The sequence below is a fragment of the Chenopodium album genome, chromosome 23 (genome assembly GCF_948465745.1).
Source record: "Chenopodium album chromosome 23, dcCheAlbu1.1, whole genome shotgun sequence".
Taxonomy (NCBI): Eukaryota; Viridiplantae; Streptophyta; class Magnoliopsida; order Caryophyllales; family Amaranthaceae; genus Chenopodium; species Chenopodium album.
In genome coordinates, this window is record NC_137856.1 from 19,740,607 (window position 1) to 19,757,238 (window position 16,632).

Consider the following 16,632-nt stretch of genomic DNA (forward strand, 5'->3'; position numbering starts at 1 on the left):
TTCCTAATTAAATAGGTAGACTCAATCCAATCTTGTGGCAACCAAAGCTCCCACTCAACTTCAGAAATAACCGGGAACATACCCTTTATAATCTCCAGTTACGGGCAGACATTTGAGTGCACCACAACCATAACATCCATTGAATGAAATCAATATTCCACTCATGTCAAAGGAATCCACTAATATATTTGGAAGTTCTATACTTGAACTTCAAAGTAGGTCTATAGTTCGATCATGCATCATTCATGCATATCCATGTGATTGACCGAACATCACTACGCATTTGAAAACACTAAAATTGAACTTCGAAGTACCGATTCAAGTTCTGCTACTTCAATTACATAATCAAGCGAAAAAAACAAATATAAGTAATAAATTGCAACAAAAATAAACAAAATAGTATGAACTTTGAAGTTGTGATATAATACCTAATATTAGTCAATTTTCGCCAATTTTCGAAAATTTTGTTCCAAAAATGAAATATATAGACAATAGAATTAGTTGAAATTGAGCAGTTGTAACAACAGTTATGGCAGTTTTCGAAGCTTTTGAGCGATTGAAAATGGCTTGAAAAGTGCCAGAGTAGAGAGAGAGGAGAAAGAAAATGGCGGAGTAGAGAGAGAGGAGAGAGAAATCGCGCCTAAATTTTCATGCAGCATTCAATATGTCTGATTCAATCTGAGCCGTCGATCGCGCGCCTAATCTAACGGTCCTTATTAGTTCCCAATTCCTATTTTGCAATTGGTTCTCATTATAACCTTGTGTATAACATATCAAAAAAGATGATAATCCTTGCTCATTACATTGCCCTGGCCTATACATTTACTTGGTCATTTCATTTTTGTTTTGAATTGCAGACAGATTAAATGGCCAAAACTACAAAGAAAAAACCTCCAACACAACTAGATCCAGCAAAGGAAATTCCTGCAACAAAGAAGGTTGTTGCAAGTAAAAACGTTACTGCAGGAAAGAAATATCCTGCAGCCAAGAAACCTCCTGCAGCCAAGAAAGTTCCTACAAAATCAAAGCAATCTCCAATTAAAGGTATATAATATTAAAATACAATTGTAAACCATAAAAATTCAAACCTGCAATATATAATTAAAGAGGTAGAAAAATATACGTAAACAATTATTTCATTGATAATTTGTGGGGTTACAACTCTCGTAGATCTCTTGATTCCTCTCTCCAAAGGGTTAGGGTTTTGATATTTGTTTATAGTACGGGACCTTGTCGGCTTATTCCATACTGTATACCTACAATGTTTGGTAGTAGGGAGGAGAGATGGGGTCTTTGTGACTTGTTCCATCTGAGCCTAATTAAACCCTAGATACGACCCTCTTTATATAGAGTGTCGTAGGGTAAAAGATAATAATCTATGAGATTCTGAAGATAAATATCTTATATTTTTTTGATATTATCTCCTTATTTACATATATCTAACACCTAATAATTACAAAATTTCGGTGTCAACAACAATAATTATTTGATAAATTAAATATAAACTTATAAAGTAAATCATTTATCTATATAAGTCTATGTTACAAATTTAAAGATGCATACTATTACATAATTGAATATAAAGTAAATGGTTAGTTTAGTAAAGTAAATAAAAAAGCTTATAAAGTAAATATATATGGTTTAAAAGTTCTTTAACATGTCTATACTTATAAACTGATTGTGTAAACTAAGGGCCTGTTCTCTTACGTTGAAATTCAGTTCAGTTCAGTTCAGTTCAACTCAGTTTAGTTCAGTTCAGTTCAGTTCAGCTCCTAATTTCCTTCTCTTATAAAATATTCATTTCAGTTCAGTTCAGTTCAGTTCAGCTGAGTTCAATTCAGTTCAGTTCAGTTCAGTCAATGAGAACAGACCCTAAATGTATTAGGTGCTAAGCTTCAAAGGATTTCAAAAAAGCAAATATTGATAAAGAGAAGGATTAAGGAACTGGAAACATCAAAAGGTTCATGAAAGTTTATTAAATTAAATTCATATGTTATGTATAAAATTTATATAGTAAAGAATCTATTACTCCAAGGTATTAAAGTAAATGGAGACTGTTATAAAGTAAATAGAAATTGTTATAAAGTAAATAGAAACTCTTATAAAGTAAACATAAACTGTTATAAAGTAAACTGTTATGAAGTAAACTATATACCATTATATGTCTATGATGTCTATTGATAAGTTTAATAGAGTTAATAAAAATGCTAATAAGGTAATATATATAAATGTTTTCAAAGTTAGATAACATGTTTTAACAAATTATAGGAACAAAGAAAAAGATAAAATCTGAAGTGAAAGATAGCAATTATGAACTAGAAGAAGATCAGAATGAGGATGCTGATGGATCACCAGAGGCAAACAGAAAAAAGAGAAAAACCCAATAAAAGAAAAAAATGAAGCTTGACTATTCTGAACTTGATGTACATGAAGTTATTGCTGTTAATGATGATGATGATGGTAATTTGGAAATCAAGAAAACACACTGCAGGCCCAATGCAGTTGTTGATGCTTGACTAAAGTTAATAAGAATTTCAACAAACATGCTTCCATGGCTTTGTCACCATTTCAATGAAAGCAGCTGCATGTTCAAGATTGACATGCTGAAGGAATTTTCAGTTAGTTCTTATGATGTTGAAGATATATTCTTGCTTCTTCATGTAACTGAGAACAAGGTCAGTTTTCAGTTAAGGAAGCAACCTCTATCAAACTTGTTGATTCAAAAAGAATGGAAGAAGAAGCTATATATATATATACATACATTGATACATATATATATATATATATATATATATATATATATATATATATATATATATATGTATATATATACATATATATATACATATACATATATATATACATATATATACATATACATATATATATATCTTATTTTATTGATTATAATTAAAATTTATAATCCTACCTGATGCATTATGAAAATTAGATATATACGAAGTATTATTATTATTTTTTTTTTATCAAATATCGCGAGTTGTCCCGTATCATAAACACCCAAACACCCATGGACACACAAATATACAATACACCAATATAGTACCGATTTTAAGTTACCAGAGCTGAAACTAAGTAACTTTTCCGACGACATCTCTTCGCTTCAAATCTTAAAGTTTCATTTCCACCTACCATTGTTTTTGCAATTTCTTCCATTAATATAGCTTTTGGAGATCAAATGTACGGTGGTTCAAGCGACGGCGAAAGCCATGAAGTACCAGGCCAAAGGAAGATCCCGTCGGCTTCATCCATGTTATGGGTTCGAAACCTGCGCCGTTTCATCGGATCTGGTGCCGGACTTGGTTCTGAAGCTTTAATGGGTCTGTTTTTTTTTTTTTTAATCATTTTCTCTCTCTTCATTGCTCCAATTGATTCTTCTTATTATTTGTTACCTATTGCTATTTGTTTGTTGCAATTGTCACAATTTTTGCCTCTTTGTTGCTGGGAATCAACGAATTTTTTTTGTTTTTTTTTTTTAAAATTTTAGATGGGTAGTAAGCTGATTTTGAATGAGCGGAAAATGTATTTTCTCATTTTTGAAAATTTCAGTAATTGTAGGAGTAATTGTTGTTGGTTTGTTTTTTTAATCGTACTTTGTAGAAGTTGTATTCTCCTAATTTGATTCAATGTTTATTCTTTTATTGTGGTGGTGGTGGTGGTGATTGGAATGTTCTATTTGATGGATTGTTAAATTAATGTGGGCGAAGGGCGATGTCATTTAGGGCTGTGCAATGATAGTTTATGAATTAGTGAAAAAGGTTGAACTGAAAGCTACAGTATTGAATAGCGTGGATTAGTGGATGTAGTTGAGTGGGGAGTATGGTGCTATTTTGACAAATTAGATCAAACTCATAGCATGTATAATGCCATACACATCATAAAAGCTGCGTGAAGCATAAAATGTTGGGTTAACTTTTGTTGCGGCTTCTGGATTTGTTGTATCAAAGTAAGGTCAAATCTGGGGAAAGGTAGGAATTACATGAGAATATAGCAACTGCTGGATCCTCTAAGCAAAGCAATAGGCCATTTTATCCAATATTGGAGAGGAAATTCTCTTATCTTTTCTTATTTCACAATTTTCTTTCCTCATAAAATATATAGCTTAATGCTTCTTTTCCCTTAAATGTTCAATCAAAATTGGTCTAAAAGAAATGCAACGTGTGCACAAGCTTGCGGTTGTTTGTGATAGTAGGTTTAGAGTGTCATAAGATCAAATATAATTGGCTGCTTTAAGAGCCTTATCGGCTATTTTGATGGACGTCAATTATCGTGGTGTATTTTTATTTTTCTTTTCATGTTTGTGGTTGGGATGGGGAATGAATTCTTAAAAGAAGAAAGTGTGCTGTACGTGATACCTCGTTTGACCAACATTTATTTACTTAGTAGTTTGGAGGTGGATCATGGAAGCATCCTATGCTTCAAAGTATGTGCAATTTGATCCTTAATATCTGGGTTCAAGTGTTTTGCCCTCTCTCTTTTTCATCTTCCTTACTTGAAGCTATTCTTAGCTTCAGATGGTAATTTAGTATATTGTTTGAAATTATCAGTTATATGAAAAATGCTCCCTCTGTTCCATTATATTTGTCAACGTAGACTTTTTAGATTTACTGATGAATGTAATTGATGAGTAGACTTTAACCAATTTTAGGTTAATATAGTGGGAATAGAAAAAGTCTGTAGATGATTATTATTTTTTTAATGAAAGAAGAAATTGTTTTGGGATGCTGAGTGACAAACATTGGGGTGGAGCAATTGTTGTGTAAGATATTAATATAAATATGTAGTGGCTATTTTTTCCTGTCATGCTGATTGCATCAAATTTTGAATATGAGAATGTGCATTTGACAAACTGTCCTTTATGTAAATTAGTAAATACAAATGACAAGTCACTGCTGACTAAATTGTACTTTACCTATAAAAACTGATAAAGGCAAAAATTATAATATTGTTTGTTGTTTTGTGCTTGTCAAATCATGGCTAGCATCTACAATTTCTGCGTATTGGTTATACTGGAATATTGTGTCTGCGATGTGTTGTTTGTCATAGGATTTTTTTTATTTTTAATACTACCTCCGTTTTTAATAGTTGACACCGTTTGACTTTTAAACTATTTACTAACTACCCTTTGACTAGCATTTGTGATTTATAGCTACGACAAAACATAGTTAAGTGGGATCTTGTTTAAATCGTCTCAAGATATATTTTATTAATATCCGCTTTTTATAATTTTACAATGCCGAGAATTAGACATATTAATCATCAAAATAGTGTGTTGGCAAGCGTGAAAAGAGAAAGGTGTCAACTAAATAAAAACGGAAGAAGTATATATTTTACTTGGAGTTTAGTGGTGAGGCATGGGTATTGTGTAGTACACTCTTGAACTGAATATCTCTGCAGGTTCTATGACTCATGTCTTACATATGTCCTTTATGTCTTTGTAGAGCTTGAAACAAAGAGAATCTTGCTTGATATTTTTAAAGAAAAGCAACAGAAGAGTTCTGAAGCTGGTGCTATTCCAAGCTTCTACAAAAAGGTAAGAGTTGCTGATGTTAGGTGTAACGTAGATTTGTGCTAGTTCAACTGTAGGTTGTGATGTAGATGGCAAGAAAATTGTGAGTGAGGTTTATATATATCATTTGATTGTTGCATGGTATGAATTTTGTGAATCAAGGTATTATAAAATGAGTTGACGATGTTAATTATTCAAAGACAATGTCTTGATGTCCTCCCTGATTCTATGCAGTTTCATCTTTCCAGATTTGCCACTTATTATATTTCACTCATTTTCCTATGGCACAGAAACCAGAAGAAGGATCTATCAGTTATAGAGTGCAGAGGCTAGCAAAGTATCGATTTCTGAAGGTATTGAATGAACTTCCATTGGGATATATATTATAAATTTATGTGTGTGTGTGTTTGTGTTTTATTTTAATCAGTTGGAAACAACTTCTCTGCTCGCTAGGGGCAAGTTGCCTTTGTAATGACCACATGGCAGGATTTAACTTATTCTTATTGGTGTTGGTGGCTTTGTTTGTTTTTTTGGATGGTGAATCTGATCAAATATCCGGGGAGACTATAATCAGTGACCTCTTTGAAGGATCTAATTGTAGATATGAAAATATTCATATATGGTGTTTAGTCCATGTAGGGCATTTAGAGATTGAGTGCATTATGCGATTATTCTCTTACGTTTTACTAAAACTTAATGAACTTTTGCCTTTGACCTGTCGAACTGCTGGCTGATCTTCGTTGTGGAACCGCATTAAGTGATAAAGATCTTGGTGGAAATCACTGCATATAAGTTAGAGGGAGACTTAATGTGTAGAATTTTTTAATTAGGTTGATTGTGGTATCATAGGTGCAAATGACTGATAATAAGATAAATTGTTTTGTTATGCATCTCTAAGTTAGTGCATCGTGTAGATATTAAATGTTATTTCTAACAACTTGCAACATCATTTCTTGTTACAGAAACAATCAGACCTTTTGCTAAATGCTGATGATTTGGATGCTATGTGGGTTTGCTTAAGAGAGAACTGTGTGATTGATGATGCCACTGGTGCTGAAAAGGTCATCTTGCCTCTTTTAGTATTCATCTCCTCTTTTTTATATGTACTGTTTAAAAATTTTCTATTTTTGGCCATTGGTTGTATTCAGTTGTTTTCTATTTTTTGGCCTCTTACTCAAATTTTTTGTACTAAATAATTTTAATCGCAACTCCTCATTTCTATTAGCAGAATACTGTATATGGATCATACATGATTTTTTTTTTCTTAAAAAATAAAAAGCTTAAAGGCATCATTTTTGTGTCTAGCTTCGTATTGTTTAGTAATCTTGAGGTAGGAACCTATCGTATCCAACCATCTTTTTGTTAAAATGGTGGCCTTACAATGGCATTTATATGACTTGTGTTCAGGGAGCGGTAGATTTCTTTGAGGCAAGGAAGGGATTGGCTCGCTATTGGCCTATTGCATTACTTTTTTTTTTTTTTTTGTAGTCTTTCCTTTTTTCCCCTTCCTATAGTGTTAATATCTTCGGGTGCCATTTGTTTTCATAGAATCAGTAAAGGAAAAGGGTACCACTGCCTATGATTTTCCTTTCGTGTTGGTTTTAGTCTATGTTACTCGGACTCTTCATTTGACCTCACATACCCGTGTCAGACCCTCGACACTCGGACATGGGTGGGACACTTAGACACTTCATTTTAGTTCAAAATCATGGAATTTTTTCACAAAATAGCCATGTTGGACACTTTGACACGTATTTGTGTCGGACACGGGTACCCGAGTCCAAGTAACATAGGTTTTAGTGATCCTTGTAAGTACTCGCTGGTGACTTCCAACACCACCCCTCGACGGCTGCTCCAAACCAAGAATCATGACCTCCTTTGGATTGCAAGCGTAAATTACAAACACCATCTATTCTGAAGCGCTATCCTAAATTCTTCACAATGTACAGCCCCACACCCTTTGAGATACTATCGAAAACCATTGTCCTATCCACCTCCACCATCAATACCATCCCCACTATCCATTGCTAGAAACTTTGACATCCAACCTCACATCCTCTTCGTCCACTCTACCAAATTGACATTGGTACACCATTTAGCCATTTACTCCACCTTATCTGTGCACTATGCTCAATTCCGTTAGAGATAAAGAGTTTGATATGGAAGCATCTTCTGTAGCCACCAATAATCTTCTGCGACAAAGTTGATTAAATTATTGTTTATTACTATTATGGTTGAACTTTGACTTTGTGGCCAGTTGGCCACCTTATAGCTGGATTAAGTGTCGTGGTGGTTCAGAGATGACAAAGTAGTATTGGGATTGTGTTTGTCGCCAGTAACATAATGAACTTCTCTTAATATTGGCAACTAGTTATTAGAACCTAAGTATACAAATCAAATTCCCATTCTTGATTCCTTTCCCTTTTCATGTAGTGAACCAAACCTATGTTACTTGGACTTGAATTAATCCTGTCCACAACGGCTATATTTTTCAAGTGTCCAATCGGCTATATTTTGATTTTTTCTTTTCATGATTTTAGCCCAAATTAAATTGTCCCCGTGCTTGAGGAGTTGAGCGGAGAGGAGTTGACATAGGTATTTGAGAGGAGTTGAGGTGATATGAAGAGTCTGATTATCATAGAATCAAACAGCTACCTCTTATTTTATTTGGCTTTAGATTTTTTACTTTCAATACTTGCTCTCTATATATAAGAAAATAGCAAATTATCATTTCTTTTGAAGAAATAGATATTGTACAACAATGACCATGTCACAAGGACACTTCATTTTACATCATATATCCATATCACATTCTTGACACTCCAACATGGGTATGAACACTTTGAGAGGATGCGAGTACATGTGATTGTGTTACGTAGAACAACAAATTGATGTGTAATAGAAAATTATTAGTAATTATCATTTCTCATTAAATATGTCTTGGACCTATGACTTGTTGTTATCGCTGTTTACTATGCTCTGAAATCTGATCATATGCTTATGTTTGATGCCTTTTGCAAGTAAAGCAAATTATGTTTTTCATAATATCAGTTTCCAATGCTGTCATGTCAATGCGTATTACTGAGTACCAACAATGTGGATTGGTCTTAGGCCTATGACTTAACATGATCACTATTTACTATGTTATGAGGTCTGATTGTATGATGGTGAATTCCTCACTTTATTGGTTTGTTGGTTATCTTAATGATGGATATATCTTTCTTTTGTAACTTTCTATATCTTGATCTGTCTTGAAGCCTTTAATATTAAAGTATGTGCTATGATTGGATAACTTGCACAATTGGGTCCATATTGTTTCTAGTTTTCCAATTTAATCAGCTTCTAATATGCTATATTTTTATTTGGTTTTATAACCTTGCAGATGAACTATGAAGATTTTTGTCATATTGCCTCAGTATGTGCTGAGCAAATTGGTCCTAAATGCCGACGTTTTTTCAGCCCTTCAAATTTTATGAAGTTTGAGAAAGATGAACAGGGGAGAATTGCCATCCTTCCGTTCTACCTTTATGTGATGCGAACGGTATGTCCTGTTATCTATATAGCTGTGGTGTTTCTTAACCGTAATGTTTTTTTTAATCAGTTCATACAATGATACCTTTATGTGATACCGTTAACTTTGCTTGATCAGTGTCTTTTGTCCTTTTTGGAGGATGCTTAATAAAGATGTATGAAACTGGATAGGTTTCCTCAGCAGTAAGTCTTAATTATCTGATTTTGTCATGCCATAGCTAATTTACTTATTGTACAGGTTTCATTAACTCAAGCAAGAATAGATATGAGCGAGCTTGATGAGGATTCTGATGGCTTCCTTCAACCACATGTATGAAGCAATTCTACTTTTGATTTATTTAGTTTCAAGTACTTTTTTCATTTACTAAGTTTAATTATCTGTGATATATAGGAAATGGAGGCTTACATTAGAGGGCTGATTCCTAACTTGGCACAACTACGTGATATGCCTACTGCCTTTATGCAAATGTATTGCCGGATAGCTGCACATAAATTCTTTTTCTTCTGTGACCCACACAGACGAGGTTAGTTTGCTTTGCTATTTTATTTCTTTGATATGACCCGTCTTAAGGCAACTGTACTGCTTGGATAACTGTACATGAATTAAATTGTTCTTAAATTTTCTAAGGTCCAAATGTTTAAATTTTTATTATAAAATGCATTGATTTCCTTAACTACTTTTCTCAAATACACAGCTATCTTGAATACAACAAGTTTGCTTGCAAAACCGTTAGTGATAGAAATGCTAAATTTTCAGTGGGACGGTAAAAGTGACTTCAACTAATCAACTTCTGAATACCATGTCTTTGAGTAAGTCCTGAGTGTAGGTCTTTAGGATGACTGTCTTGTTAAAATTGGTAGTATCTACAATAGGACAACAGAACCTGGCTTTAAGACATGGAAATCTCAAACTCTGCCAAATATTGATATATTACCGGTTTTTTTTTTTTTTTTTGAAAGAGATTTATTACCTTTTATAATTAAGGTGTATGATAATTATGCTTTGCAAGCTTAGCCAAATCAGTGTAACATACGTTTCCATAGGGCTTGAATGTGGGGGGGGACTATGTGTGAGCTGTATGCATGTGAAGGAGATGTGACTGTATGCATGTGAAGGAGATGCGACTGTATGCTTATTATAATCAGGGTCAATGTTCTGGGCTACTGGTATGAGAGCTATTTAATAATGATGATTATCATTCTCTTTTGTTACTCCTGTAATATGTGAGTGTGATAGGGCTTAGGTAAATCATAGTAATAGCTTGGGATGACTAATAATGTCATCATTTTTGAATGACATATATTTGAACAGTTGTGTAATAGACTAACATTAGGGAGGGCAATTTGGGAAGGCTAGTACTTGGCCTTAGTATAAATAGGGATACTATATGCAGTAGGATGTTATGTGAATTGTGAGGAAATATGTTGAGAGTGGTAACCTCAAGTTACTAAGAGAGTGATAATTTAAAGTTATCAAGAGTGATAGCTTTAAGCTATTAATCTATCCTTTTGTATCCAAATTCTGCCATTATTAATCAAAATTCCAAGCTTTCATCTCATGCTCCATATAATGTACAAATCTGGAAATCAGTCCATTATGGGAAGTCTGTTGATTTTCATTTCAATTTTTTTTTTAAAAAAAAAAGTCAGCAATGATTTTTGAATCTGCTGAAAGATGTAACACAGCATATGCATAAGTGGATACGTGAAGAGTATCCAGCAAGAGAGAGCATGGAATTTCGGATCCCAATTAAGAGCGTAGAGTCCGATGCGAGGTTCAACTTCCAGAGTTTAATGGAAGAAATTTGGATGACTGGATTCTTCAATTAGAGGATTCCTTCCAATTTTTCCAGTTAAACGAGGAGGTGAAATTGAAGGCTGCCATCATTGGGCTTAGTGGCAACGCGTTGCAGCGGTTTGAATGCGAAAACCTATGGCAGCCATTTCGTAATTGGGCAGAATTGAAGAAGTGGCTGCTCCAATATTATGGGTTGTGGTGGCCATATAAGGAGGAAATGAAAGAGATCTTTCAAAAAATTTCAGAGAGGAAGGAGCGTGAAGTGAAAGAATCCATGAGGGCGGTGGTGGAGGCGGCAATTGCACAGGCAATGGTGGCGGAAAGAAAGAGGTTCAAGGAGAAGAAAGGCCATCTGGAATCCAAACCCTTACCCTTGGCCGAGCAAACCGTGGGCACAAAGAGGAAAGGTGAGGAAAGTTTCACAGATGAACCAACTTTCAAGTCTGGTGGTGCACTGGTTTCAGTGGAAGATAACCTGGAGTTGCCGGCGAGTTTGGTGGTGGACCGTGGACCTCAGGGGCGTGGTGGGTTGACCGGTGCCAGTGATTTTGATGGTAGGGCGATTGTTTTTGAAGGTGGCTTTGATGGTGGTTTCACAAGCAAACCTACCGAAGTTTTGTTTGACAGCAGCAGAGATGGCCAAGGCAGGTCTGAAATTGACTTTTCACCACCAATGGTCGCAAGGAAGGTTGGTGATTTCTCTGGTGGATTTGCTGGTGGAGGTCACGGTGGAGTGGACGGCGGAGCTCGTGAAAGGTGGGCTGTTTTTTGGACCATGCAAAGGGTGGAGGTCGATGTGTTTGACAGTGGTGGGATAAAATATTTGTTTGAGAAAGGCAGTGCTGACGGTAGCGGATCTGGTGGCGGCCCAGGTTTCCTAGCCAGAAAAGGGGAACATGACTGTAAGGCCACCATTAGCGGTGGCAGGAACAGGGACGGAGTTGACTTCGTGAAAGGAAGGTCCGGTGGAGGACCTGGAGTTATGGCCGGAAGAGGTGAGCTGAGTTGTGGTGGTCAGCACAAAGGGGAGGGCCCCGGCACAAAGGGTGGTGATTTCTCAGATGGTTTTACCGGCAGTGGGTGTTAGGCCGGAGGTGGAGCAGGAGTAAGGTTTCAAGGGGAGTGGTTAGACTGGTTACTTGGTGGGTTCTTCAAGTATGCAGAAGGAGCAGCTTGAAGGTTTGGCAGAAGGTTGACTGGAATCTTTGGCTTGTGGAGGAAGCCAATTTTGAAAAGTGCTGGTAAGGTTATTGTAGTCATACACCTTAAAGATATTGCAAAGGCATTCAGCCAAGAGCCCAAGACTCCCAAGAGTCATGTGCTTCAAACAAAACTGATGGCCAACACACCAAATATAGTGGGGTCTAGAGGTTAAGGTTTATGGGGCTTGCTTATTTAAAATTCTTTTTTTCTGTGAAGAAAGAAAGGCAAACAAATGGGCTTAATGACTTTAGGCCCAGTTTCTTTCTCCTTTTCTCACTGCCCAACTCACCACTCCACCTTACATGCAGCCTGCTCTTTCCACTCTCAAAAGTCATTCTCCTCCTTCATCAACTTTGAGAGATCATTGCTTTCGCCGAGAATCGAGTGCTGATTATTATCTACCTTGAGGATAAGGTGGAAGTTTAGGGGGCCGGTATTGTAACATTAGGGAGGGCAATTTGGGAAGTCTAGTACTTGACCTTAGTATCAATAGGGATAGTGTATGCAGTAGGATGTTATGTGAATTGTGAGGAAATATGTTGAGAGTAGTAACCTCAAGTTACTAGGAGAGTGATAACCTAAAGTTATCAAGAGAGTGATAGCCTTAAGCTATTAATCAATGCTTTTGTATCCAAATTCTGCCATTATTAATCAAAATTCCAAGCTTTCATCTCATACTCCATATAATTTACAAATCTGAAAATCAGTCCATTACAAGTTGTTTGTCAACTTGATTATACACTTAAGTTTTTATAAAGGCGAGAAACAAATGAAATGTGAGGGGCTATAGATTGAAGGGATTGCCAGAAGAGAAACTCTTTGCTTTCTACTCTTAACTCAGAGTTTTAAAGGGGGAAAAAGATAAAATTAATGGCTGTTTAAATAGTTCTCTTGCACAGGTCACTTTTATTCAGTACCCTCACCAAATAGTGTTTACATGCATGGTTAGGTGACAGGATAATGAGATTCAAAGATCTCTCTCAGCTTCTTTTTATATTATTTATAAGTTCTCAACTTGGCTCCTTGTCAGTTGTCAGTCTTGTCACAATTGCAAGAAACTTCATGTATACTATACTGTAAGTTTTTGGGATATTAAAGTGATTGTGTCTATACTTATGCAGGAAAGGCTTGCATAAAGAAAGTGCTCCTGAGTAATTGCTTGCAGGAGTTGATGGAACTTCACCAGGTAGCATCTTGTCTACCTTATACCGCCATTAGTATTTAAAGCTTTGAATAGGACCACCACTTGTTTTTGAATTTGTAATTTCCTTGCCATGATTTCTATGTGAAATTTCCTTGCACCAAGTGTGACTTTACTTTGTGTTTATCTTACGAATTTATAATATATGGTAAAATGTCTAACTTGTGTGTGACATAATCTCAAACTTGGTGTGTTCTTACTTTCTCTATGTTTTAGGAAAGTGAGGAGGAAGTCACTGACACTGAACAAGCTGAGAATTGGTTCTCGTTGACTTCTGCACAGCGCATTTGTGGTAGGTAATTCTGTTGGTTTGTTTGTTTGTTTGTTGTCTTTTTTTCCTTTTTATTGCTTCTTACAGCTGCCTCAAATATCGTTTTTGTTTTATACTTTTTTTTTGACAGGCATTTTTGTTTTATACTTGTGTTTCTTATAATATTGTTTTCTAGAGTCTAATTAAATTCTTTGAGACTGTTCTTTTCCATGTACTCTTTTGTTTTCTTTGCGTCCTATCAATTATGATGTTGCCATAAATAAAAAGTTATTACGTAGGTCAGTAAATTGTTTGTTGTGATAGTTTATAGATATGATATAGAAATATATGGGGAGCTCCAAGAATTTGTTTCTATTTAAATTACTGAAATAAAGCATGTTTAACTCTAAAAAACATTTGTCAGAAATTGCTTAACTCCATTGGTTTGAGCAAGAACTAGCAAATATAATCAGTTTCATTTTTGAAATGTAGCCTCCTGCTTTGATTTTTACTATTTAAGACTAAAAGGTCTTGCTTGACCCAACATATCGGCTGTTTATAATTGGCAGTTATAATGCCTCTATTTTCATATTTAATAATAATTCACATTATTTGCTTGGTTGTCGAGGAGAAGTGGCTTAGTATTCCCTGTTGCTCAAAATATGAATTTCATTTATATGTTTTGCAGCTGTGCACTAGTCTGCTAAACTTGTCTGTACGCTATATTGTTTTCATGTGTAAAGCAGTTACATTTTCTTTGCATGCTTTTTGTTATATATTTTGCATGTCTAACGACTTGATTCATGAACTTCGAAGATATGTTTCTGGCACTTGACAAAGATATGAATGGAACCTTAAGCAAGCAAGAACTCCGAGAGTATGCTGATGGAACACTGACAGATATATTTGTTGAGAGGGGTATGCCATTTTTTTTTTCATTGCAATTTTAGTCACTACAGCAAATGTCATTATTTTGGAAACTTCTCCAGTCATTTGCATGCATTTCTACATCTAAACTTTATAATGATTAATGATGACCCAATGCCTTAGCCAGATCTCTTATATTGTCAGATATGCTTTATGAATGTAGAAACGTATTATTCTGCCATACTTAATGATTCCCCTCTTTACTTTTTATTATGGGTATAAGATAGTGTACATGAACTTTCCACTTTTTCAGTGTGAGGTACTCTCTTAGTCTTTTATATTTAGATTTTACCTAGTTATATTGCAACTTTAATTCTAGATACTATTAATCATATACCCACTCCACACTAGACAGCTGGGAAATTTCAAACCCTCTTGTTTAAGTGCTGAGCTGGTCATCGTTCACTATTCACTCTCAATTACCATTTCTGTAGTTTTTGATGAGCATGTACGCCGGGGGAAAAGCGGTGGAGGAAACAGTCGGGAAATGGATTTTGAAAGCTTCTTGGACTTTGTTCTTGCTCTTGAAAACAAAGATACTCCTGAAGGTTTGACATACTTGTTCAGGTGTCTTGATCTTAATGGAAGGGGTTACCTAACAACAGCTGATGTCCATACACTTTTCAGGTACAACATTTTCTGTATTAGATGGATGTAATTCCTGCTTTTTTGCAGTTTTCGTACAAAATTGTCATGAGCTGTGCTAATATCTTGAAACCAATATCTGTGCAATAGTTGAGAATAAACATAATACACTTGCAATAAATGTTTAAGTAGATTGCTACTCCAACTTTTAGTTCCATGTGGTGGTTCTCATTTTAAAGCAATTCTGAAAGCAACATCCCTTGACATTTGATGATCAAGCCATGTAGTATCTGTCTAAAAGGTGTAAAAAAAGGAGGGTGAGGGGGGGGGGGGGGGGGGGGGCATCTGTTTAGGATTAGAATTTAAGTTTTGTGTGGACTTGATTCTTGTCAAAAAAAAATCGCTTCTGTCCTTTTCGGATGATCTTGATATTTCTTTTAGCTAAAAATAGCTGGATAATAGAGTTTTTACGAAGTAGAAGGGAAAATATGGACTAATCTTACTGTTCTGATGCTTGGACTAATCTAGGTTATTTGATAGCTCAATGGTGGTTCCTGTAAGACTTCTGTTCATACTACCATATTTTACACTAAACCATTTGGGATTGAGACTTTGTTGTTGTCATCATGCATAAATTATGGAAGAAAAGAAGGATGGCATCTGTAAGCTAGAGATGTTACTCGATACAATCTTCCTATAAAAAATTCTGTGCTTTCCTTTTCACAGTTCTCTAGTGTAGTCTGTGAATTCCAAACTGACAGAAACAGTACATTAGCATGATGTAATATTGCATTACATAATTTACATTTATGGTCTTTGTTTAAATATTCTATTTTGGCCTATTTAATCTCTTATGTCACCTCTCTCTCTCTCTCTCTCTCTCTCTCTCTCTCTCTCTTTTTTTTAATATTATTTTTTTAAAAAATATTAATCAGAGATGTACACCAGAAATGGATTGAGGGAGGAAATTATGAATTATGTATCGAAGATGTGAGGGATGAAATTTGGGATATGGTGAAGCCTATGGATGCTTTGATGATCACATTGCAGGATTTACTTGCGTGCAAGCAGGGTGGTACCGTGGCTAGCATGCTTATAGATGTCCGTGGTTTTTGGGCACATGACAATAGAGAAAATCTTCTTCAAGAAGAAGAGGAACCAGAGGAAGAGCCATGACTTTAGGGTGATCAATACAACCTTTACTACTGTATCTAAAACTATATGAAATGTTTTTTTTTAAACTTTTTTTTTTTTTAATTTTATTTTTAATAAATAGTAGAACTTGTATCAGATGAGTACTTGAGGTAATATTGGTGTAATGGTGTATGTAGTATGAGGATCTGATTAACGAAATCGAGTGAAACTGAACTATGTAGCTTATACGGAGTATGTAAATACATCGTTGGATAACTGTATCAACCAGTTAACCAAATGCCTAGCAATATTTATCAGAAATCTCCCAAGTTTCAGAATCACGGGATAAAATCTACTTCATCTATTCTTTAATATATATATATATATATATAGGGAGAGATCCGGTGAGAATAGGTCCATATGTGAGAATTCATACTTATATGTGAACTGATTTAAAATTTAGAACATGTGAGTAA

The 16,632-nt window shown here is 35.0% G+C and overlaps 1 protein-coding gene and 1 non-coding gene across 2 annotated transcripts; both read left to right on the forward strand.

Annotated features, from left to right (window-relative positions):
• Positions 1 to 2,999: 2,999 nt before the first annotated feature.
• Positions 3,000 to 16,402, forward strand: LOC145607943 (putative serine/threonine-protein phosphatase 2A regulatory subunit B'' subunit TON2). The gene is made up of 12 exons (XM_081663534.1): positions 3,000 to 3,338; positions 5,460 to 5,551; positions 5,818 to 5,880; positions 6,490 to 6,588; positions 8,910 to 9,068; positions 9,297 to 9,368; positions 9,450 to 9,582; positions 13,181 to 13,245; positions 13,477 to 13,552; positions 14,327 to 14,428; positions 14,872 to 15,064; positions 15,958 to 16,402. Exons 1-12 carry the CDS (start codon positions 3,197 to 3,199, stop codon positions 16,196 to 16,198), a joined length of 1,437 nt encoding a protein of 478 aa, XP_081519660.1. The 5' UTR covers positions 3,000 to 3,196; the 3' UTR covers positions 16,199 to 16,402.
• LOC145609883 (small nucleolar RNA snoR104) lies at positions 15,674 to 15,791 on the forward strand. The gene has a single exon (XR_014106156.1). It is a non-coding gene; the product is annotated as a small nucleolar RNA snoR104 (small nucleolar RNA).
• Positions 16,403 to 16,632: the final 230 nt, after the last annotated feature.

Bases quoted from the DNA above. Each gene is read 5' to 3' on its own strand.
- LOC145607943 (XM_081663534.1), top strand. From the start codon at position 3,197: ATGTACGGTGGTTCAAGCGACGGCGAAAGCCATGAAGTACCAGGCCAA. The intron at 3,339-5,459 runs GTCTGTTTTTTT...ATGTCTTTGTAG, and splicing joins TGGTTCTGAAGCTTTAATGG to AGCTTGAAACAAAGAGAATC. The intron at 6,589-8,909 runs GTCATCTTGCCT...ATAACCTTGCAG, and splicing joins ATGCCACTGGTGCTGAAAAG to ATGAACTATGAAGATTTTTG.